The sequence below is a fragment of the Sorex fumeus genome, unplaced genomic scaffold, assembly GCF_029834395.1.
Source record: "Sorex fumeus unplaced genomic scaffold, SorFum_2.1 ptg000111l, whole genome shotgun sequence".
Classification (NCBI taxonomy): Eukaryota; Metazoa; Chordata; class Mammalia; order Eulipotyphla; family Soricidae; genus Sorex; species Sorex fumeus.
Window position 1 is genome coordinate 9824544 of NW_026606168.1, and position 25761 is coordinate 9850304.

The 25761-nt window shown below is 41.3% G+C and overlaps 1 protein-coding gene across 3 annotated transcripts in view; it reads right to left on the reverse strand.

Moving 5' to 3' along the window:
* DMXL2 (Dmx like 2) overlaps positions 1-25761 on the reverse strand; it is a 135431-nt gene that overhangs the window by 41388 nt on the left and 68282 nt on the right. For all 3 annotated transcript variants that reach the window (XM_056135412.1, XM_056135411.1, XM_056135413.1), the window contains 12 exons: positions 24075-24314; positions 23323-23594; positions 21977-22667; positions 21203-21324; positions 14820-14909; positions 13595-13712; positions 12956-13075; positions 8041-8256; positions 4115-5791; positions 3051-3161; positions 1928-2097; positions 430-527 (listed from right to left, as the gene is read on the reverse strand). In XM_056135412.1, coding sequence (XP_055991387.1) covers positions 430-527; positions 1928-2097; positions 3051-3161; positions 4115-5791; positions 8041-8256; positions 12956-13075; positions 13595-13712; positions 14820-14909; positions 21203-21324; positions 21977-22667; positions 23323-23594; positions 24075-24314 — 3925 coding nt within the window. The remainder of the gene's footprint in view (positions 1-429; positions 528-1927; positions 2098-3050; positions 3162-4114; positions 5792-8040; positions 8257-12955; positions 13076-13594; positions 13713-14819; positions 14910-21202; positions 21325-21976; positions 22668-23322; positions 23595-24074; positions 24315-25761) is intronic.

Below are 25761 nucleotides of genomic sequence, written 5' to 3' on the forward strand. Positions count from 1 at the left end.
GCATAATTTGCATGCAGAATCCCTGGGTTGTATCCCCAGCACTGCACAGAACCCCAAACACATGGAGAGAAATTCCCTGAGCACTGTCTTGGGAGTAGCCCCCAAGTACCACTGGGAGGGGCTGAGAAAAAAAGGGGGGATGGGAAAGCTGATTTGATTAAGTTTGTTGCTTTCAAAAGATTAGATTTCTACTTTGCAGCACCATTTTCATTCTGTTAATTCAGGTTAAATGTTGGACCAGAGAGACAGTTCAGGGGATAAGGTGCTTACCTGCCTTGCACGTGGCTAACGCCAGTTCCATCCCTGGCACCACATGGTTCTCTGAACCCTGCTGGGAGCAAACCCCTCCCTAACAAAGAGCCTGAAGGAACCTCCAAGCAGCACTGGGTGTGCCCAAACTTCCCACAAGAGCATAGAGGGGCCATTTACCTAAACAGACCCCACACTACCGCTTTCTTCTTCATAGAAAGGTAGAATAACGCAGCATCCAAGGCATCATTGTTCCTTTGAAAAGAAGCTTTGGCAACCTACAAGGTAAACAAAATATTACATGAATTATTGGACAAAAGAATGACAACAGATTATTCCACAATTTATACTTTCCTGTTATTACCAACACCTTTCATTCATCTTACTGAATCAGCAGAACCCAGGAGCTACTAGTAATAACCTCTTTTTACATCTGAAGTGATGGTGACAGAGAGTGAGTGTACTATTTAAGCTATCCGCTAATAAGGGTCCATCTCACAGTGATTCAGTTAAAAATTTTACCAAAAAAAAATCCACCTGCTAAGAGGAAACAGGGAACTGGAGCCCAGGGAGCAACCAAATTATTTTACCAAAGATGAAATCCTGCCATTATCAACAGTAAGAATAGACCCTGAACCTGCTTGGGATAGGAGATGCATGCTGGAACCCGGCTGTAGACCCGACATGCATGTGTGCATATATGTATTGTGATATATGCATATATACACATATGTATATATGTTTATATACATGGATATATATGTTTAAGTGCACATCAATCAAAACTTTTTACTGAATGGGTGTGCAAAGGGCATTGGATATCACTAATCTAGTAATACAATCAATTTTTAAATAAAAAGAAATGACTTCTCTATGTAATAAATGGGCTGGAGCGATAGCACAGCGGTAGGGCGTTTGCCTTGCATGCAGCCAACGTGGCCGACCCGAGTTCGATTCCTCCGCCCCTCTCGGAGAGCCCGGTAAGCTACCGAGAGTATCTCTCGCCCGCATGGTCAAGCCTGGCAAGCTCCCCGTGACGTATTCGATATGCCAAACACAGTAACAACAAAGTCTCCAATGGAGACGTTACTGGGCCCACTCAAGCAAATCGATGAACAATGGGAGGACAGTGACAGTGACAGTAATGTAATAAATATCACTGACAGGAACTTAAGTTTACTTTCTAGATTTAGATTTTTTTCACTTAAACTAGAACTTATACACCTCAACTGGTAAAAATTAATGCTATTTTCATAAAAAGATTACAAGCTTGGTTTACTTTACAAAAGTTAACGAATGTACTGTGTGGGTATTTCATAAAGGTCAGTTTCGGAATCTTAAATATTTGTATAAGAAATTCTGAATATCTTAAGATGCAGTATAAACAATACCCCACAAAGGAAAGGTTTCCTGGAACACATTATCTTTTATCTTTCAAAAAAATACTTTTTTCCTCCACCCTAACTTCAAAACTTAATGACATTGTGGGGCCAGAGCAACAGGACAGCAGATAGGGCATTTGCCTTGCACATGGCCAACCCGGGTTCAATCCCCGACATCCCATATGGTTCCCCAAGAACTACCAGGAGTAATTTATGAGTGCAGAGCCAGGAATAAACTCTGTGAATCATTGGGTGTAACTGACCTCCCTCCAAAAAAAAAGAGTTAAAGACATTACCTTTTCCATGCATCGCCGAAGTGTATTAATATTCCTGACCCACCAACCTATTCCCATAGCTCTTAACTCAGACCACTGAGGGTCTCCTCTCTGAATTGCTGGAATTCTATTAATCAGTTCTTCTTCAGCCTCAGAATGAAAAGCCCAGGCAAAATGGCAAGTAGACACACCTAAATAGGGGATATAAAACAATAACTTCAGGACAACATCAAACAAAAAAAAGCACAAAACAATTCTTTACACGGTCAGTTATCCATTAGTGCTGGAAAGAGCTTTCAAGCAGAAAAAAAGGAGGATCAAAGGGAAAACTGTCATCATTCATGATTTTATAAACTTCAAAGATCCCAAATCAGTAAAGATATACAAAACCAAAATCTCTTTCTCCCAGATATAGTTGCTTTTTGATTCTGCAAAAAGACACCAAAACTTAATGCCAGAAAGACTCGTACCTACTCAGACCAAACATCAATGGTGAAAGCACTGATCAAGTAAAACTATCTTAAGCCCACCTGGTGGGTGGCACAGGATCCCGGAACCAGCATCTTCAGCCCATACTCACAGTACATTGTAAATGTCCAAGAAAGTTCCATGATAAAAGTCCCTTGGCTTAAAAATAATTTAGATGACCCGTGAACAACTCAAGGCCTTAAGAGGCACTGGCCTCCATATATCCCTCCATACTGAAACATCCAGGCCGAGAACATCAGAACTCCTCAGCCTTCCCATGGTATCTGTGAGAGATTAATTTCAAGTTCCTCCCCATACCCAAATTTGTGCTTTCTTAAAGTAACTTCTAGTCAGCCAACATGTTCCGCATCTGTGAATGCAGAACCTTCGGGCAGGAAGAAGAGGGGAAAGCAGGAAGAATAAGATGCTGGAGGGAGAGTATAGTAGGTAGAGCATTTGCCTTACATGCAGCCAACCCGGTTCAATCCCCAGCACCCCATTTGGTCCCCCAAGCACCACACCAGGAGTGAGCCCTGACTGTGAGACAGGACTAAGCCTGAAGCATCGCTGGGTGTAGCCCTAAGACAAAAGGAAAAAAAACATCATTCCACAAATATTGTTCAAGGGTCAGCTGGGTCAGCTGTCTGGTGTCCAGTAAGACCTATTATGTCAATACCTTGATGAAGTAGCTGGACTCGGTATAGAGGAGGTAGTGAGGTCAAAAGGCAGGTGTGCAGGCGCATCGCGAGCAAGTATCTCAGACCACACTCATCCAGCGTGTCTCTCCCTGCAACGGAAACGGAAAATGTGTTAAAGCAAAGGGAGTCTAATGAGTCACACACCAATAAAGGAGTCAGAAAGGATACAGTGCATTTGGCATCATCATTTTCACAGAACATGTAGGATATTTTAGCATACTGCTGCAGGAACACTTTAATATCTAGAGATATGGGCCAATGGCAGAGCACATGCCCTGCATATGTGTGTGTGGGTGTGTGTGTGTGAGAGAGAGAGAGAGAGAGAGAGAGAGAGAGAGAGAGAGACCCTAGGTTCAACCCTGCATACCCCCCCAAAAAGAAAAAGTTTGCACATATGAATGTAAACACTAAAACTCATGTATGAAAAAAAGATATTGTGGCTAATATCAGCATAGGTAACATTATATTTATATACTGTAATAAATGAAAATGAAAATCTCTTGAGATTCTAGTTAAAATCAATTCACTAAAGTGAATTCATAACACATGATCCTAGAGCATGACGGGGAGGAGCTCTGGATGACCATGAACCACCACTGGGCATGGTCCTAGAGGCCCCTGGGTACCACCAGAGTGGCCCAAGTAATCCCCAGCACCATATTCACTGCCCCAGTAAATCAAAAATAGCTGGATGTGGCCCCGGGGAGGACGTCCCCAAACCCCCCCCCCACACACACATACAACCTAGAAACATGAACAAATTTGAACTATAAGATTGCTCTAAGTCTCCTGGTCCTAGTAAAATTAACAACTGGTTGATTATCACTCAAAGTGAAAAAATAAAATGAATCACAGGAATAAATCTGTTTGAAAAGGTGGAAGCCTATATATCTAAAAGCAGGTGAAAGTTTGTGCTGAAAACACACGTGAGAATGAAGATAGCACAAATCCACGGAGCTACCTGTGAACTCAGAGTCACCCCAACTTTTTCTTAACAACTCAGGCATACTGTGTCTCTGTAACTGTCTGTGGAGGAATTTACCTGAGGAGCTCTTGTCTCTGCTTTCATCAAGTTCTGTATTGGTAGTCGCCACAGTATCGGCCAAGGCTACGAGAAACATCTGCTCCAAACGGGTGAGGCCAGGCAGACTTGAGTGCATAAGATGACTTGAAAGGACCCTGGCGTGTTCCTGGCCAAAGTATGAAGGTCCATATTGAGAAAGATTGATGACTTTCGATTTGCTTTCTCTCTTTTCTGGCTCTAGATCAATATCATCCGTTGTTATGTCCTGGATTTGGAACAGTTCTGAGTACTGATCCTCTGGTTCGCCTTTGGTATGATCATCAAAGCTCTGCGGGACTTTCGTACTTTCTTCTGAAACCCGGTAGGTTGTGTCCTGATCCGCAGCAAGCAGGGCATACAGCGGAAGGGGAGGGATGGAATCGATCTCAGTATAATCTCGAGTACCATCTTTCCCTATGGTAACTGTGTCCTTGGCTGTACTGCCGCTGACACTGATGGTTCTAGAAAGGTGCCGCTTGGTGCCTTCACCAGCATCAGGGTCTCGAACGATGGCAACTTCACCTGCGATGCACTTCACTAAATGTGAGAGAATAGCTTTCGCCCTTCTGACTCTCCCTAGATCCATCAATTCCAGCAGCTGAGTCGGGTGATACTGTGGAAGGGTTGGGGAAAGGATGTGGGCAGCCTCAAACAAGCCACCATCCTGAACGATGGTTGGTGAGCAAAACACGTCATCGGTCGTGGCTGTTCCTTCCATGATACTTTTCCTGGACAACAGATTTGCCTTAAAGGCCGAGTGATCGTGTCCTCCCATTTCTTCTGGATCAGGACTGTCAGCCTCAGGGTCGGCAGACTTGACAGCATGCTTCCACTGGGCATACACGTGCATCTCACAGTCCATGCCCACCACCAATATCCCATCCCGTACCCAAGAGAGAGAGGCAGGCAGCGAAGGTGTGCCGTCCACAGAAGATACTAAGTCTATAGATCTCAGAAGAAACCATCTTGACCTAACTCCTTGCTTGATGCTACCACACAGTGGTAAAGTAATGAAAGCCACACCATCCTTACTGTTGGTCTGCTCGGTCACGATGCCCGAAAGCCGCCCGTACATGAAGATATTAGCACCGACCCCGACTGTGAGAATGTGGGAACCGTCTTCTTTGGACACCCAGTCCAGATGGACTAAATGCTTGATGTTTGAAGTAAGGTACCTGTCGCTGCTCAAAAGTGCATCTGTTTTGCTGTACACAAACAAGTTGCTATCAACACTGACCCTTGAATCAAGGACACTCCCAACTTTGACCAGATCATCAAGGTGGATCGTTTGTTCTAGAACCCACTCGGACCCTCCTGTAGATTCACATTCAAATATGCAAACGTGCATAGAAAACTCTTTGGAGACAAAACCGTTGTGCTGAACGGGCTGCTTGTAAGCCACAGCAAGGCGACCTGTGTATGAGCAGCTCACAGCCACTGGGCGTCCCACGATGCTCACAGTACTGCTATTGTCTTCGCCTTCATCGTTCATCAAGGGCCACCGCCTCCAGTGATAGGTTTCCTTCTCACTGCTCTTACTCTCTGGGTTGGTTTCCATGCTGCATCTCCAGAAGCGGACTTTATTGTCAGAACAAGTCGTGACCACTAAGTAAGGTGCCAGGCACACTGGATAGATTGAAGAGGAACTCAGATGCCCTGAACAAAGAAAGAGCAAAGCATCAATATCAGAACCACACAATGACCTGTCAATGTTCTAGAACATATTACAAGGTCCAGAGCAATAGTACAGCAGGGAGGATGTTAGCATTCCATGCGGACGACCCAGGCTCGATCCCAGAATCCCATATGGTCTATGGAGCACCAATAGGAGTAATTCCTGAGTGTAGACACAGGAGTAACCCCTGAGCATCATGAGGTATCACACACACACACACACACACACACACACACACAAAGATAATGATACATCTGATATAAATGTATAGTTATTGTAATAAATTATTGTGAACAACTTCATAAAATTAAATTAAAAGATTCAAGAGAACATGATACATCCAGAGCAATGATGACACAATTAACTGGTTCTTCAGAATAAGCCAAATTCTCCTCCCTAATTTTTGTATACATTGTGTCCAATGACCCATATATCCCTAAAAGTCTAAAATAATCCTCTGATGAAATAAAAATGTGCAATAATAACCACCCTTTTTTGTAATTAACTTTAAGGTGTGCTACTTAAAATAAAACCCAAAAGCAATTAAATAAGTCAATCCTTTATAAAGCTGCCCACTGAGATATTTTACATTTTCCTTGACCACACATGCTTCACTGGTCTTTCATTTCTATATATTTTTCCCCCTTTCATTTCTGTTTTGTTTTTAGGCCATGCCCGGCAGTGCTCAGGGCTTACTCCTGGCTCTTCGCTCAGGGATCACTGCTGGTAGTGCTCAGGGGACCTTATAGGGTGGCAGGGATCAAATCTGAGTCAGTCACATGCAAGGAAAGTCATCTCTGTACCCTCCCTTTCATCCTTAAGCAGTCATTACAATTCACCTTCAACGACTCTAACCTGTCCTTAAATAATCCAGACTACAGACTCACCCCTCCCATCAGAATATTTTCAGAAAGCTAAACAGATCTCTAGAGCCTAGATTTTTTTGGGTAACCAGGTTTAATTGATGCTCTCTTAATACTGAAACAGAATTCTCATATATATTCTTCACCACCAAAGGTTAATGCTGCTCGTCTGTTGTCAAGAGATAGGGAATAATGCCAACAGAAGTAAGATATGAGGTTGGTTACAAGACTTATTTTCAAGTTCCACCAAGATTTTTGCAACAGGAGGCAAATCATTTAAGACAACTGAGTCTGTCACATCTAAAAAACAAGGATGGTGTTGCTATTTTCCTTGAGTGTTACTGACACATAAGGCACAGGAAAGGAATTTTATAAAACCCCTGCAAAATTTAATTCATCATTCTCAATTCCCCATAAAATACTCTTGAGACTACCTCAAAATAAACCTTCCAAATATTGTACAAGATTTAAAAAAACTGGCCTAGAGCTACACCTCACACAAAAGCCCCGAGGAAAACCAATGTGGTCTTTCTAAGCCTGAATCAAAGCTGTCTTTCTCAGGGATGAATAAGAGAATTCTCATACTTGGAAATCATTCCACCAGCAACTGGAATGATCTTAAAACTCAATTCCAGTTCCTCAAAAGGTCTATGCTAAGAACTCACCTGCCAGGAGTGACAGATCATCTGAAATACAGCTGCAAGTTTCACCTCCAAACTATTGTAAGCACTTGGTTAGGAGTCAGTATCATCTAGACTTCCCAAACCAGTCTTTAGTATACATTCCTCACTACTCCCCACCCACGGTTTCTACCTGCTCACTCTCGTTTGAACATTGCTCATAAAACTGAGACTAGTTTAAGTGGATAAAAATTCTTAATTTTTAAAAAATCAGCAATTTCCAATGAACTCGTTTGAGCTCTGCAAATATACCATTATAACATTCCTATATATAGGCTATCATAGTGCAGGCTGAAGCCCAAAGGCATGGGGGAAGAGGCGAGGAGACATCTTGTTAGAGTATTTCCAACAGTCTGTGTCAAGCTGATTAGTGTAGAAAATTACTTTAAAGACATATTTTTCAACAGAAATATCGTTACTAGTAATTACTTATTTCATTTTTACTTATTTATTTTGTTGGGTTTTGGGCCACACCTTGGAGATGCGCAGGGGTTACTCCTAGCTCTGCACTCAGAAATTGCTCCTGGCGGTGCTCAGGGGGACCATATGGGATGCTGGGGATCGAACCTGGATTAGCCACTTGCAAGGCAAGCACCTTACCCGCTGTCCTGTAACTCCAGCCCAGTAACTATTTATTTCAATGTCAACATAACACGTTGAGTTCAAATTCACTCTGAGCTCCCTTACCTGCTGAAGGTGTTGCTCTGATTACTTCAACTCCTTCTGGAAGATCCAGAGGTTGGCTGTATACAAGTCTGGAACTCAGAATAAGTTTACTAGCAGTCTGAAGATTCGCAATAGATACAGAATGGGGCATGGGGCTCACAACAGGAGAGGTTTCTGGAGAAGAGTCTACAGTCTTCTGTCCAGGGACTGAAAGGAGATTCTCAGATGAGGTAACTTCTGAAGTTTTAGATGAAAAGAAATGACTAAAGTTAGCAAATGTATTACTAGCATCACTATATACAGAAATTAGAACACTTATTGTCATTTAAAAAAAAAATCTTGTTCCCTAACTTTGGAGATGGTCAATTTTTAGACTTTTGTTCTGTTACCTTGATAAAGTTTGGCTTGTTTTTTTATAGAAAAAAACACACACACTGTCCTCCTGTTGATCATCGATTTGTTTGAGCGAGCCCAGTAACGTCTACATTTTGAGACTTGGTGTTACTGTTTTTGGCATACTGAATATGTCATGGGTACTCTCGGTAGCTTGCCGCGCTCTCCGAGAGGGGCGGAGGAATCGAACCCAGCTAGGCCAGGCTGGCTGCACACAAGGCAAACACCCTACCACTGTGCTATGGCTCCAGCCCTTTTACCCCTTTTTTGGAGAGGAGGATTTCATGGGGGAGGCAGTCAAACCCGGCCATGCCTTAGGAGCTACTTCTGGCTCTGTGCTCAGGGAAACCTGTGGTGCCAGGGGTCAAAGCCAGGCAACCCACAAGCAGAGCATGTACCATACCCCTACATGGAGCTATCTCTTTGGCCACTGATTTTATATTTCTTAGCATCATCACCTTCACCACAGGTATACTAAGTAAAGGCCCTCCCGTTGTTCATCGATTTGCTCGAGCGGGCCCAGTAACATCTCCATTGGAGACTTTGTTGTTACTGTGTCTGGCATATCGAATACGTCATGGGGAGCTTGCCAGGCTCTGCCGTGCGGGCGAGATACTCTCGGTAGCTTGCAGGGCTCTTGAGAGGGGCGGAGGAATAGAACTCGGGTCAGCCATGTTGGCCGTGTGCAAGGCAAACGCCCTACCGCTGTGCTATCGCTCCAGTCCCAGGTATACTACAGTCCAGTCCAATCACAGGTATACTACAGTACAGTACAGTCACAGGTATACTACTCAGGGTAAATCATGACATGTAAAAACTAGTTCAAAGCTCCCAATCGTCAGAACACATCACATGCATGAGGCCCTCATTATCCTGAAAATCCCTGGCTCTAATCATAGACAACACTGTCATCTGGGTGCTTCTGAAACATGGATCACAAAGCAACTGTATCAAACCAAAAGGTGGCTGACTCATAGTTCATAGAGGAAGAAATGTAAACTTGGAGAGTTTACATAAGATCATATAAATCCACAAATGGTCAAAAAAATAATAAATAAACACTAAAATACCAGTTACATAACTATCAAGTGTCAAAACAAGATAACAACTTCAATACAATATACAAAAAAATAAAAACCTTAACGAAGTGAAGATACTGTCAGGTAACTAAGTTTTTTTTTTTAATTTGCTTTAATTATTTCAACATTATTTTTACTATATACATTCATATTAATTTCTGAGAAAATTATGAGATGTTTAGTCTGATGCAAATAAACTTATTTTAAAATCTTAGTTTCCAAAGAGTTTCATGTTAAAAGTAGACTGCAATTCTCTAAACAGAATCAGTTTTCTGTGCTTCTGACAAACTTTAGGGATGCGTTTATATTTCTGATCAATCTGTGCTCCTGTCTCTGCCCATTATACAAAGAATCTGTCAAGGGCATTTCAATACTTTTTTGATTTTTTTTAATTTTATTTTTATAAAGCTGTTCACGATAATTTATTACATTCAATATTCTAAAACCAATCCCACCACCATTTCACCTTCCTACTACCATTATTTGAACTTTCCCACCACCACCCAAGCCTGCCCCAAAGGCAGATCCTAAATAATTTATTTTGTATTGCTTGCTATGAATAATCTGCTAAAAATGATCCAAAGAAGTTTCAAGGAAAGTGTGTGAAAATTGTTGTATCTCACCTTGGAGTCATTAAACCCTTGTATAAGAGATTACGAACATGTTGCTACAGGTTGAGCCTTGTGTGCTTTTATTTAGATATATATTCATATATATGTATATATGTTATATTCATATATATGTACATATATATGTATGTTGATCAAGATCAATTGTCTTCTACTTTACACCCTATCAAATGTGATATGCTACTCTTGGTATATCAGTGGATTAAAGAATAGGATGTTGCTACAAGAATTCTAAAATTTTAAATAGGGTGATAGAGCTGGAGTTAAATTTTTAACTGCATGGTCAGACTTTGGGTTCAGAAGGGATCTCTGTAGTTTGTTGCTCTCTTCTAAGATTTATTTGTGAGTCTCTGGATCATGGCCATTAATGAGCTTATATGGTGCCAAAGGCAGTTCGTGGGCATGACTGTCAAGCTCCTAGAAGAACAGGGAGATGGGGAGAGGCCACCCAATCCCAACCCCTCGAGAGCCTGGAGATTTCAGTCACAAACAAGCAAACCTGGGTTTTTCAGCAGATTCAAGAAATAACATTTCAGTGCTTTGTACATCACAAGAAGTAACCAAAACACTAATACCATTATGATTTGCATATGCTGAATTATGTACCTGATAATGGTAGGTCATTCAAAAACAGATTTTTTTTCATGAAACAAGACAACAAACAAATGAGTCGTCACAGAAGCATTCTTGGCTCCGTCACTAACTAGAGATGTTTCCTTAAGCACAGCTTTCATCTCTGCCTATTTTCTCACCTGAAATTCCACTCCTTGGCATCCATCCCAATAACACAGAAACAGTAATTCAAAAATACAAACGCACACCTATGTTTGCTGCAGCACTATTCACAGGGCCAAGATAGAAAAACAACCCAGACCAATGAAAGATGAGTGGATAAAGTAATTGTAGTATACATTCACATAGTGAGACACTACTTAGCTAAAAAAAAGATGAAATTATGCTGTTTGCTCTAAGTTGGATAAAACTAGACAATCTCATGTTATATGAAATAAATTGGAGGGAGTAAAACTTATGCAGATGATCTCACTCCTATGTGGGATGTAAAGAAATACAGAATCCGGGCCAGAGCAAGAGTACAACAGGGAGTGTGAGGCCAGCCCAGGTTCAATCCCTGGAAGTGCATATGGTCCCTGAATCCTGCCAGGAATAATTCCTGAGTGCAGAGATAGATGTTCAGGTGTTCAACCCCTGAACATTGCAGGGCGTGGCCCAAAAACAAAAGAAAGGAAGGGAGGAAGGGGTGGAAGTGGGAGGGAGGGAGGGAGGGAGAGAGGGAGGGAGGGAGGAAGGAAGGGAGAAAGGAAGATCAGGAGGAGTGATCCCTGGAGCAAGAACAAAAACAAAACAAGGGAAAGGGAAAGATCTTTCAATGGCCTCTGACAACAGGGCTGAGGTCACCATGCAGGGGAGGGGCGGACTGGAGTAGACTAGAAGAGACTTAAGGATGGTGCAGGGCTTTGAGCACTTTGATGGAGTAGAGCAGTAACTTGTACATCAAAGCAAAAACATTTAACCTCCTGTAAATCATGCTACCTCTATCATTTTTGAAAATAAAGGCTTATTTTAAATAAACATAAACGAAATGCAAAGGCTGTCCAAGAAGTTTTGGATTCTTGCTACCTTGGAATAAACAAAGCATAGGTAATGGCTGTATGTAATTAGACAACTTTCATGTCTGCTTATGGCCTAGTTAGAACTTTTTCGGTCACACCTTTTTCGGTCATTCCTGGCTCTGCACTCAGGAATTACTCCTGATGGTACTCAGGGGACCATATGATCGAATCCAGGGCGGCTGCATGCAAGGCAAGCATCCTACTTACTGTACCATTGCCCCTGAGTTCACAATTTAAAGTAGATTCCATTTAGCTGACTATTGTGCAGCTCCTCATTTTAACAGTCACCTCTCAGAAACTAAATCTGTTTTACAACAATCCATGCTAAATTTCTTTGTTATATACTACAGAATGTGAACAACAAAAGTGTGGAAGAAATAACATATCATTCATGGATTTCTCAAATAGTCTCCAAAAGTAATTTTGGTTGGTCTAAGGAGATAGACGGAAGAAAGGACCAGAGCACATCCCTACCACATGAAAGCCCCGAGTTCGATTTCCAGCACCAGAGCAGTCCCAGCACTGCTGGACTTGAGCAGCACCAAGCTGATTATCACTGGGTGTAGTTCTGGGGGCCCCTGAGCACTGCATGGGAATCCCTGCCCCTCAAGAGTTCTGCATATAAGCTTCAACTTATGTATGACATGTGCTTCAGCATAGATAAAAAGTGCTCAATCATATACTTCCAAATGGCAAATATGTCTCTCTTTAAGTATTGTTAAAACTACTGTATACTGTATCAAATGGCAACAGAGAAGCACAATACTAATTCTGTCTGCTAAACCAATTCCTAAGACAAAGCCATAGAGGCATTAGATAAATATTAGTCAAAAAATAAAGTCTAGGGATGGAGCGATAGTACAGTGGGGAGGGCATTTGCCTTGCACGAGACCAACCCAGGTTGGTCCCCTGCATCCGATATGGTCCCCTAAGAAATGCTAGGAGTAATTCCTGAGTGCTGAGTCAGGAGTAACCTCTGAGCATCTCCGGGTATGACTCAAAAAGCCAAAAAAAAAAAATTTTAAATAAATAAAAATAAACTCAATTAAACTCCTTTTTCCAACATGTCACTCTTTCGCTTTTAGATTAACCTATTCAGTGAATAGTTTATGACTTTGCAATTAAAAAAACATATTAAGTATAGTGAATTTACTTCACACCATCCCTGTATACAACATACCTACATACCTACCTAATTACTTACCTACACATGCCTGTACAGATTTAAGAAGAAGGTGCCACATATGAAGAATGGAGTAATTATTGCTGTCCTTTTCAATTACAACTAGAAAGAACTTTTCTGAAAATGGTGGTGGACGATATCCTAATTGTTGAAAGAAATGGGTATTTAAGTTAAAATGCATCCATAGGGTTAAAAATATATATAAAATTGGGAGAAAAAGAATTGCTTGGAGCAGTTGTATAAAAATTGTGTATCAGAAGTTCAGTAGCTTTGAATTATAATAGATTACCTCCCAAGTACACAAAAGCCAAGAAGGGGCCATAAATGGGGTATTCTGAGAATCAAGGAATAACAATGAACACAATTCAGTAAAACGCATTGACTATAAAAGCCAAATTAACAACAAAAATCAAACAATTAAACTAGGTTTTATACATAATTTTCTTGGCAAAAGTCTGTGCTGCCAGTGAAATGGCCTTTCAAAATTTCAAACTCACCCATGTGTTTTCTTCTCCTAAAAACAAGAAATTTTGACATAACTGGTGCCAAAAATTATCTTTAATATAAAGTGATCTTTAATGTAAAGACCCACACTCTATAGCAAGTCTGCAAATTATTTTAAGCTTAAGATATCAAACTCAAGCTAATATTTAAAACTACCTTGTGAAGGCTGAAAAAATACTTCTGTTTCCTTTTTCTCCTTATCTTCCTTATGTGGTTTATATCCTATAATAAAGTCTTCTTGAAACACATGGAGCAACTGTGTATTTGAACCACACTACAAACAGGAAAAAATAAAGAGTTTAATCTTTGAAATTCCCTATCTTCCCCACCTCCATCACCTCTCCAGAATAATAAAGCATAGGGAAAAAAATCTACCAGAAAAACAAAACGGGGAGAGGGGGTGTCCTGAGAGATAGTACAGGTGGGAGAGCACTTCCCTTGCACATGACCAAGGCAGGTTTGATCCCCAAAACCACACCTGAGACCACCAGGAGTGATCCCTGAGCTCAGAGCCACGGAGAAGCCATGAACACCATTGGGTGTGGCCCAAACACCAAAAAAAAGGAAAGAAAAAAAAATTTATCTCCCTTATTGACTGACAAATCAAAGGATAGAGCAACATGGAAAAAAGTATTTGAACTCCCTTAGCAGAGACAAATTAGTGGTGCTAGACCCAACACTAATAAAATCCAAACAACAAGGGGCTGGACTGAGAGCCCAACAGACTGAATACATACTTGGCCTGTAAGGAGGCCCATGTTTGATCCCCAACACCAAATGGTTTCAAATACCAGGAGTAACTCCAAGCACAGGGGTCAGTGTAGCCCCTGAGCACTGATGTGACTTGTCCCGGTGGGGGCAGAACAGAGCTGTTTTCTGAACTCAAAACCAGCAGATGTCTGGAGCCAGAGCAATAATACAGGGTGACCTGGATTGGACCCCCGGCAGCCCATATGGTTCCCAGAGCCCCACCAGGAGTGATCCCTGTGCACTACTGAGTATGGCCCTCAAACAAACCCCTAAAAATCTAATATTCAGCCTCAAAAGGCAAACATTCCAAAGCTGAATCTGAAATCGGTAACAGAACAAAGAGAAAACACAAACCAAGACTTAATGCATTAGTCTTAGTGCACAATGCATTTTATTTTCCCTCTTGCCTTCCTGAATCACGTGCCCTTTAAACAGAAAATAAAATTACTGATTCAACTTAACCGAAAAATAGTAATTCCTAAATCACTAGGCTTTTACTATGAGAATCAAGAGAAGCTGTATTTCATCTCAAACAAGAGAATAATTCTGAGAAGGCGGTAGATCATACATGCATATTAAATACTCTGGGACAAAGTCTATTAATATAACCAATTCACAACTGTGCTTTTACCTGGTTGGTTATCGCATCGAGTTCAATTATGCATCCAGGTCGAGCAGTAGACTGTTGGCTCACAATATTAAACACTTCTCCAATGAGTTTCTGTAAATAAAAATAATAAAATCTTAAGATCAGCAATTTATGAATCTACTGACAATATAACACATAATAGCAGACATTAAAAGGCCCTCTAAATATTCAGATTGGCAATGGCAATTGATACGTTTTTAAAACCCGCAACTTTCTATACTCCTTCTCATTTTTAAAATTAACTAAGCAGTTAAAATAATGCTATTTAAGAACGTTTATAGAATTCCAAACCATCTAATTCTTTTACTATGCTTTCCTCATTTTGCAACCATAAAGCTCCAAATTAGACACAGTTGAGAATCTGAACCAGTACCAAAGGGTACGGTTTGTAGATCTGAAATGTCACTTCAAAGCACCACTTCGACAGCCTTCCATTGAGAAGAACTAGGCTCTGCGTCTTAGAATGAAGATGAAATAACTCCCCAAACTACCCAACCTTTCTGTTTATGAAGGTTTTCCTGGGAGAAAATATTTGCCCACCACTCATTTGACAAAGGGTTAACATCCATGAGAGACAAGTACTTGTGAGACTTAACAACAACAAAAAATGTCAAAAAAGTGGAAAGAAGAGATAAACTAAGATATACAGACGGTCAATAGCTATATTTTAAAACATGCTTTCATCAGAATGGGAGACTAACCAAGAATAGTAGAGATAAGGACCAGGAGGTATGCTCCATGGCTTGGAAACCGGCCTTATATGCTGGGGGAAAAGGTAGCTCAGATAGAGAAGGGAACACCAAGTGAAGGGTACGTGGAAGATCCGCTTGGGATAGGAGATATGTGCTGAAAGTAGACTATAGACCAAACACGATGGCCACTCAATATCTCTCTTGCAAACCACAACACCCAGAAGGAGAGAGAGAACAAAAGGGAATGCCCTGCCACAGAGGTGTGATGGAATGGAAGGGATGGGGTGGGGGTGGGGGGAGGGATATTGGATCATTCGTGGTGGAGAATGGGCACTGGTGGAGGGATGGGTACTCGATCATTGTATGACTGAAATGCAAGCACGAAAGTTTGTAAGTCTATAACTGTACCTCATGGCGTATCACTAATAAAAATAAATAAATAAATAAACATGCTTTCACTTATCAATAAATGCAAATCAAAACAATGAGCAAGACTGGCACACATTTTTTAAAAATACAAGTGTTGGTGTAGATGTGGGAAAGGGGATATTCATCCACTACTAGGTACGGTAAAGGCCCTCCCGTTGATCATCGATTCGCTCGAGCAGGCCCAGTAACGTCTCCATTGGGGACTTTGTTGTTACTGTGTTTGGCATATCGAATACGTTCACGGGGAGCTTGCCAGGCTCTGCCCTGCGGGCGAGATACTCTCGGTAGCTTGACGGGCTCTCCGAGAGGGAGGGAGGAATCGAACTCGGGTTGGCCATGTTGGCTGCGTGCAAGGCAAACGCCCTACCGCTGTGCTGTCAATTATCTAACCTCCATGAAAAACAATATGAACACTCCTCAGGAAATTAAGAATAAAGCTCCCATGCCACCCAGCAATTCCACTTCTCAGCATCTACTTTCCAGCCCCCTAAGGTCCCCCAATCCCTATTTTATTTTGAAAGGAAAAAAAAAAAACTATTTGTGTTCCTATGTTCCTTGAAGCAAAATTCACAACAGCCAAACTCCGCAAAAATGCTGTGTTTCTTAAAAAAGATGACTGAATAAAGAAACCATGGTGCACACACACAATGGAATACTACTCGGCTATAAGGAAAGACAAAATCATGAAAGTGCCATTACTTTGGTGGAACTAGAAGGAATAATGCTGAGTGAAGTCAGCCAGGAGCAGGACAAAGAATGAGCTCTCGCATATTGGGTAAAAAGAAGGAGAGTCAGGGAGGAACAACAAACAGGCAAAGACAACAAAATGAGGCATCACTGGGTGGGCAGAGCAATAGTATAGGGGGTAGGGCATTTGCCTTACACATAGCTGACCCAGGTTCGAGTGATCCCCTGAGCACTGCCAGGAGTAATTCCTGATTACAGAGCCAGGGGTACTCCCTAAGCAATGCCGGGAGTAACCCAAAATGAAAAAAGAAAAAAAAAAGAGGCATCACCTCACACATACTTGAATCTGGGATCTTGTGTGGACATACCCATTCTTCCCTAGCCAACCACATTGGCTTCTTGATTGGATAACCCTAAGCTCTGCTAGGAGAATCTTGGAGGTCACACCCACTGAGGGGTGTAGCTCTGGAGGTCCTCAGGCCATGAGCAGCCTGGCATCCACTGGCCTGAACACTGAGCCTCTGGCCTGGTTGCTTACATTGCCAGGAGCAGCCCCAGGGTTACCACCTGGAAGATTTCCCCCAGTTTAAAAAAAAATTTTTTAAAAATCAATACCCAATAAAACACAAGATCTAATAGCATCTTAATGAGCCATAGTAAGGCCTGAAGCAAAACTCCAGAAATGTTTTGACATATTTCTAAGGATTAATATTTTCCAGAACATTTAAAATCATTGAAAAATGGAAAAATAGTATATTAAAACTCACAACACTGCCTGAAGTTTAAATGAGTGCATAAAAAATACTGTAGCTAATTTTAGTCTTTAATTGTTGTAAACGTATCATAAATATCTTTAAGCATATATTTTTTCTTTTTGAGTCCCACCCGGTGATGCACAGGAATTACTCCTGGCTCTGCACTCATGAATTACTCTTGGCAGTGCTCAGGGGACCATATGGGATGCTGGGAATCAAACCCGGGTCAGCTGCATGCAAGGTCAACGCCCTACCCATTGTGCTATTGCTCCAGCCCCTAAGTATATTTTTAAGCAACAGTCTTTTTTGAAAAAGAAATAAACTACCAAAATTGCCTGCAATGATTTCTTTTCAACTATAAAAGATTGGCCAACAAGGTCTATTGTATTTCAGTAAAGTGCTGAACAAGCTGTCTCATGGAAATCTTTGGGGGAAAATGGAGATACTTTTCAAGTATTTTTACTACTAGGGTCTCTCTTCACTCTCATCCTAGTTCAGCTTTTGTCTGTTTTTTATTTGTTTGGGGGGCATACCTGGTGATGCTCAAGGGTTACTTCTGACTCTGCACTCAAGAATTACTACTGGCAGTGTTCAGGGGGCCATATGGATGCAGGGGATAGAAACCAAGTCAGCCATGTGCAAGGCAAATGCCCTACCCACCCTGCCATCTCTCCAGTCCCTGGATCGGCATTTTGACAACAAATTTGAATTAATACACACACACAAAAATAAATTTATCAAATATGCTAGTCCTAAAGTCCTAAAGAATTAACAAGTAATCTGAATTCAAAGAGATACTGCAAAGCAATACTATTAAGCCAAGCAAGATTAAGCATGATAGGGAAAATGGGCTATGTTTGCGCCCCAAATGCAAAGGTAAAAATATGGAATAGTTTACTGAAAATAAGAGTGTCTGCGATATCTGAGAGTCAGCCCAATAGGAAACAATTACAGAAAACATAAAATGTGGCTGCCAAAATGACAGTAACAAACGAGAGAGATCATTGATGCTGCTGTGTTCTAGTAGTCCTACAATGCCGAGAGTAGAGACCAGTTGAAACCTGCTACAGATGAGTGACCAGGATTTAATGTATTATAAAGAGTAACTGGAAGACTGGACACAGATCCAGCCTGAGAGAGTTTGAGTTAGAAGACAGTAACAGAGAGGAAGTGCTCTCATCTGCAAGAGGTAGATTTACTCTAGATGGAAACAAAGCAAGTAAATTTAATAAACGCACATTTAGGGGCGTGGGTGATAGTGCAACAGGTAGGACACCTGCCTTGCACACAGCCCACTCAGGTTCAATCCCGTACCCCATATAGTCCCCTGAGCCTTGCCAGAGCCTACTGAGCGCAGAGTTTAAGTCCTGGCAATGCACATTTAATTTCAATATAATACATAGTGAGGATAATTCAAAGAAAGAACCTTAAGATCTGAGTTTTCTTCCTTAGATGCCAGATGACAAACTGGGAGGACTGTGGTGCTAGGGAACCAAGCATCAGAGGGCTTGTGAGACTAGCTGACCATTACAGTATCTTTTAACTCTAATTTTGAGATGTGTCTTTTCTACATTATGTCTAAGCAAAGCCTTTGGCTCAGTCCAATTAGCTCTCTCCCTTCTGAAACAAGCCTCATTTTTCATGTACTTTCCTGTGTCATGTCCACATTTACTCCCAGGCCATTCTCTCTCATTCACACAAAATACAAACGATTCATCTTTCTAAACCTTACCCACCCATCAAAAACTAATCCAAACACTGTCCTTAATAAAGGCTGCTTTGCATGTACTGATCTTATCTTTCTCCTTCGAATTATGAACTAGTTCTAATGCCATCTGTTTGGCAATTAATCATAGCCTACCCTGAGATGCCTTTTCTGCCTTAAACTGTTACTTAATCTTTTGTTAAGAATTCCTCTCTGAGCAAGACAGACAGACAGACAGAGAAGAAAAGCACCTGCCATAGAGGCAGGCAGGGAGTGGAGAATGAGGTTGATTGGAGAGAACCTGGGGACACTGGCAGCACGATGGGTGTTGGAATACTGTATGATGGAAATCCAACTATAAATGGCTTTGTAATGCTTTAAAAAATTAATTAAAAATCAATAAAATTAAAAACAAAGAATCCCTCTCTTCAATTCAGTTTAAAGCTCCTGAATGGTAGACACTGAAGCTTACACATAATATATATCTAGGGGTCCAAGTAAACATTTAAGAATAGTTTTTATGACAGTCACGGTCCTCCCGTTGTTCATCGATTTGCTCGAGTGCGCCCAGTAACATCTCCATCGTGAGACTTGTTGTTACTGTGTTTGGCATATCGAATACTTCACAGGGAGCTTGCCAGGCTTTGCCGTGTGGGCGAGATACTCTTGGTAGCTTGCCAGGCCCTCCAAGAGGGGCAAAGAAATCGAACTCGGGTCGGTCATGTTGGTTGCGTGCAAGGCAAACGCCCTACCGCTGTGCTATCACTCCAGCCTCAATGCTTTTTCAGCATTGGGAAAATTTTAATTAGAATTGATATTTTATAAATCAGTATATTATTACAGGTAAGTACAAACTTACTATACAAATCTGCATATTAATGTGTGTGACTTCCACTTCATATAAAGAACTACCCGAATAAAATACTTTCTTTTGGTGAGAGGTCACACTCAGCAGTGCTCAGGGGTTACTCCTGGCTCTGCACTCAGGAATTACTCCTGGCAGCACTCAGGGGATTCCAGGGATCGAACCCAAATAAACTGCATGCAAAGCAAACATCCTACCCACTGTACTAACCCTCCAGCCCCTAGAACAAAATACTTTCATCCACTGATAACACATTGTAATCACAGTGTTTTGGTTTTTTTTTTTTTGAAAATCTGAATACTTGGTAAATGAAGTAGAAACACAGCTAAATTTAAGGGATCATTAAATTCACCACCAGGGCTCACCACAAACTACTGTCCAAATGTCAGCAAAATGCCACTGTTCAGTTTCTCCTGTGTCTGTGACACCAAAACAAAACAAAAAAAGGGGGGGGGGGGAGGTAATCATACAAGTATTTAAAATAAAATGACTGATGTGGGGCTGGAATGACAGCACAGCCACTAGGGCATTTTCCTTGCATACAGTCAACCTGGCACTCTGTGTTTTCCCCCAAGCCTGGTAGGAGTAATCCCTGAGTGTGCAGCCAGGAGTAAATCCTGAGTATCACCAGGCATAGCCGCAAAACAAAAAATAAACAAAAGAGTTGCAGTATTGAGGAAGAGGGGGCATATTTCATTAAATATAAAATGTACTGATGTGCAATGATTTGATCATAGTTTTTTATTCCTGCACCTCACTGTATCACTGTCATCCCGTTGTTCATCGATGTACTTGAGCAGGTGCCAGTAACATCTCCATTTGTCCCAACGCTGAGATTTTAGCAGCCTCTCCTTACTCATCTTTCCCAACGCTGCCTTACTGAAGGCTCCTTCAGGGTCAGGGAAATGAGACCCGCTATTGTTACTGTTTTTGGCATATCGAATACGCCCTGGGGAGCTTGCCAGGCTCTGCTATGCGGGCGGGACACTCTCAGTAGCTTGTCAGGCTCTCCCGAGAGGGACAAAAATTAAGCCGTATATAAGAGAATACAAGCAAGTATGTTAAAACCAAACAAATCTGTGCTGCTTTATTCCTGCGCCTCAAAATGTGTAAAGAAAAAACATTTCTGTCAAAGTCCAAAATATATTCTCGTCACCTAAACACTCACAACACAATTAAAAGAGAACTCTTTATCAGCTCTGGAGTATTCGTAAAGGCCAGTAAATACTTACTGAAGATTCCGGGTCTGAAAGCTCATCCAGTAATTTCCTTGCATCTACCACAGCTTGATAAAGTCTCAGATTTTTGCCATCAGATGCAACAAAGCAAGCACTTGCAGAATTACAGTATGTGCCTGAGAAATTAAATGCATTAAAATGTAGCTTATTATTGACTCAAGGACAAGAGATACTTTTCTTTTTGGGAAAAAAATGGTTCAGAATTATAATTAAACAACTAGAAAATATAAAATTGTGTTTTTAATTCAATAGAAAGTTGATGAGACGGAAAAGATGGATAATAGGCTTCTAGCTGTTTTAAGCTTTAAGTTTGGTGTCTATACAATGAGTTGCTATTTAAAAACATTTAATAGCACATATGCTGCCTGAGCCCATGTGCTGCTTGCACCCACATGACCAAGGACATGTGGTGCCCGAATACATAGGTTGCCCACATCTCCCCTCTTGAGATGTGCACTTTCATGCAACGGTGTCTAAGGCTGGGATGCGTGTATGGGCTCTCTCTGACCTTGGAGAAGCCTGTGTTTGTTCTCTCTCTCTCTCTCTCTCTCTCTCTCTCTCTCTCTCTCTCTCTCTCTCTCTCTCTCTCCCCCCTCCCTTTCTCCTCTCCCTCCCCCCCTCACTCCCTCCCCCAGCACACAACATTCAAAAACCCTCCAAATAAAATCTATTTAACTTAAAAAAATTAACAGCAACATATATAAGCCATTTTGTGGATACAAAATAATTAAGCCTTTTATTATGTTTACAACGAAAATGAACACTTACCAAGACAGTAACTGGGAATAAGAGTTGGAAGCCAGGCAACATTAGAGAAGGCTGAAGTATGTAAAGAATTAATTCTAGCCAATTCTGAGACTCCTCCAGTGTATGACAAAGGTCCAATTGGGTCTACACGCCATAGAATAAGTTCACTGTAAATTGCATTTGGGTCATGAAACGTACACGTTGCTGCATTTCTAAGGGACTGCTTGGAGGGGCCTTTTAGATGTCTTACAGGATCCATCGGCTTACTTAAATTAGCGGCGGAGTCCCACTGACAACTGGATTCAGGAGTCAAGAGAGCATTGTGATGAGACGAGGTGAGTAACAGTGGTAAGACTGAGTGGCATGCCAGGTCATTGAGGTGAAATCGATGGCCACAGTATCGAAACTTGTGAGATACGGTCAGGACAGTGGTGAAGGCAGACTTATCAGCGAAAGTGACCGCCCACTGGTTTAGAGAGCCGTCGATGTGTTTGGAGACCATCATGACTGTGGGAGCTACAATGTTCATGCCATGGGAGCGAGACTGGGGCTGTGATCGGTGAGGACTGTCTGAAGCCACCAAGTCTGCATGGGAGTGAGTGTGGTGAGAATCTTTGGAAGCATTGATGCAGGCGTACATCATGATGTTTTTACTTAGAGAACTCGCATCGCCAGATGGAAATGCAACAGGTATCCGGGAAGAAAAAGAAACCTGAAAGACACAAAGACACGATGCAGCGTGAGAAGCTGCCGCCTCCAGAAATACTTCAATTCCCGAGGCGCCAAATCCCAGCTCCTAAGCAGAGACAATCTCTTCGTGATCGAGTCCCTTTTCTCTGTTTATGTAACAGCTCTATTCATAGTCCCAGAAAAGACTGCAGAAAACCCACTTCAAGCATTTGCTGATACACCTAAATGGCCACAACCACAAATGAACATGAAGATGAGAACGATAACAGGTAAGAGGTAGCCAGGTTTAAAAACCAGGGCAAAAGGAGCGGAGTCACATTTTCAGGGTTGTTTCTTAGGCTCATTCAAAATACTGTCAATTCCCGAAGGGGGAAACCACCACATTTATCTTCAAATATTCACTACTGAATTCAAAGTTAAATTCACCTAATTTGATTTATCAGGTCTATAAAATTTTTGGTCACTGATCCTTCTTTCTAAGAATACCCCTTTTTTCGTTTCTTTTTTCAAACATATTATTACATATTTGTCATTGATAATATTGATGGTTACTTTTATTATTAGTTTTTAAATAACTACCAGTCCAATATGGACTATTTGGGTAATTATGAAAATCCACCCTATCTGCAGCGCTTCACTTTTAAAGAAATGTAATAATTGCTTCGTCATCTATGTACCTGGACTTGTCTAAATATCCCAGGATTATATTCATCCAAATATTTTATGTGCCACACTAGGAAGGTACCATCTACCGGGTGGATAGTAAAAAGCATGTCAGGATTCTTGTTCCATTCAGCGAGCAGCATTTCAATCTTCCGATCAAGCAAGACAGTGGGCAGAGGCAGAGAGACTCGAGGGCGTGAGCAGGTTCTAGGACTTCCTTCTCGTTCCCCATCTTCATGTTCTGATGACCCAGTACCTGCCTCGGATTCTCGATCCAGGGACAAATCTGAATCAGGACATAAACAAACACATCAACACGGGCAAAATATCCGAACACGAGAATAACATTTAAAAAGTTCAGATGCAAGCTAGGCTATCAAGAAATAACGTACTAAGTACAGAGTATATGCCCCTTTTCCATTTTGGGGGGCTGGAAACTTTTCTCTAGTCTTAACTGAAAAGCACTATTTATCACTTTGAGATTAAATTCAAATTTTATTTACCCTAGCATTATGATTATCCACTAGTAAAAACTCGTCCTTGGAAAAGAATATGGCTTCCAAGGTACGACATCACTAAAAACAGAATGTTACCAACATAAGAGCAAAGCAGATGAGCACCCACGAATACCATACAGCAAGTATTTGTGGAATCGGAAATGTCGAAGGAAAGGAGAGCAAAATAAGGATGTATTACAAACTGAAAGAAGAACCACAAAAAGTTGCTAACTTAGAGGGAAAAAAAAAATCTGAACAAGGCTACTAACCATGATCTAGCTTCATGCGCAAACCCCGCTCCCGTTCTTCCTGGGACCGCTCCTCATCTTCCCTACTTGCGTCATCACTTTCAGGATCGACCTGCTTTTCTGAAAGTTTTCGTAACTGCTGCATAAATATCTCAGTAGAGGATGTAAAATGGAATTCCTTGTTGTTCAGCCAGTGCACTACAAAGCCGCCGTTCCCATCATCAATGTTAAACGCGGTGCCAATCAAGACATTAGGAATATCTACGGAAATACAAAAGCGGCACTGATATGAATTTTCACATCTTCAAACAAAAGATATTAAAACTGTTCACGTGAAGGAATAGGTCTGTACTTACACAGAAAAGGTATTAAGCAACCCTTCATTGAATAGTGAATGTAAATATTAAATAATAGTAGTGATTTCTATTAATTGAATTAACTCATTTTAAAATGAAATACGTGAAACGTACAAACCTTTACTAAATCCTGGTCTGGGGAAAATGAACAGAAAGATAAAATCAAAAAACAGCTATTAAAGATGTTTTAGAAAGATCTGGAGAAATCTGAATGTGAAGAGGGTAGTAGAAGTTACAGAATTACTTCTGATTTCTTTAGGTAATGTGACTGTGTGAACTGCCTTCCTCTTTTTTCAAAGAGGAAAGTATCATGCTAAGTGAAAAGAGTCATAAAGAGAGGGACAGACACAAAAAGACTGTACTCATCTGTGGAATATAAAGTAACAGAATAGAAGACTAACACCCAAGAATAGTAGAGATAAGGACCAGGAGGTTTGCCCTATGGCTTGGAAGCTGGCCTCACATGTTGGGGGGTAAGGCAGCTCAGATAGAGAAGGGAACGCCAAGTAAAGAGCATTGGGAGGACTTGCTTGGGTTGGGAGATGCCAAAAATAGACTATAGACAGAACACAATGGCCACTCAATACCTCTATTGCAAACCATAATACCCAAAAGGAGAGGGAGGACAAAGGGAATACCCTGCCACAGAAGCGGGGTGGGGAGGGTGATGGGGTGGGGGTGGTGGGAGGGATACTGGGATCATCGGTGGTGGAGAATGGGCACTGGAGGAGGGATGGGTACTCGATCATTGTATGACTGAAATGCAAACACAAACGTTTGTAAGTATGTAATGGTACCTCATGGTGATTCACTAATAGAAAATAAATGAATGAAAGTTTAATGGATTTATTTTTACAAATGAATAAACTGAAGCTCAAAAAGTTAAAAAAAATAAAAATAAAAAACAAATAAAACACTTGCTTTGAGCCTGGCACTCACTCAGGCACTTATTGTTGCTCTCTACATTAAGAAAAGTTTGTTCACTGGTAGCTTACTAAGGGATTTGACACATTTTTAATAAAAAATTAATGTTTCATTTATACTGGGAAGAAAAAAAGCTTGCTCAAGTGTGAAAGGATGATATGCAATAACAGATATATTTTACTTTGAATGATTAAAATTTAAGGCGCAGAGAGAAAAAGAGCGTGCCTTGCAAGCCTGAAGTTTGATTCCCAATAGCAGCCACAAAATGGTTCTGGGAGCTCAGCACTCTGGACCTGATACCACAGCAGTGTAAGATCTCTGCAGCTAATGTGTGTGACCCTAACAAACACCACCCTCCAAAGCACTCGCCCTTACCACTTGGTGAGTGCTGTCCCATGACAAACACCACATTGACCCCGGTGAGCACT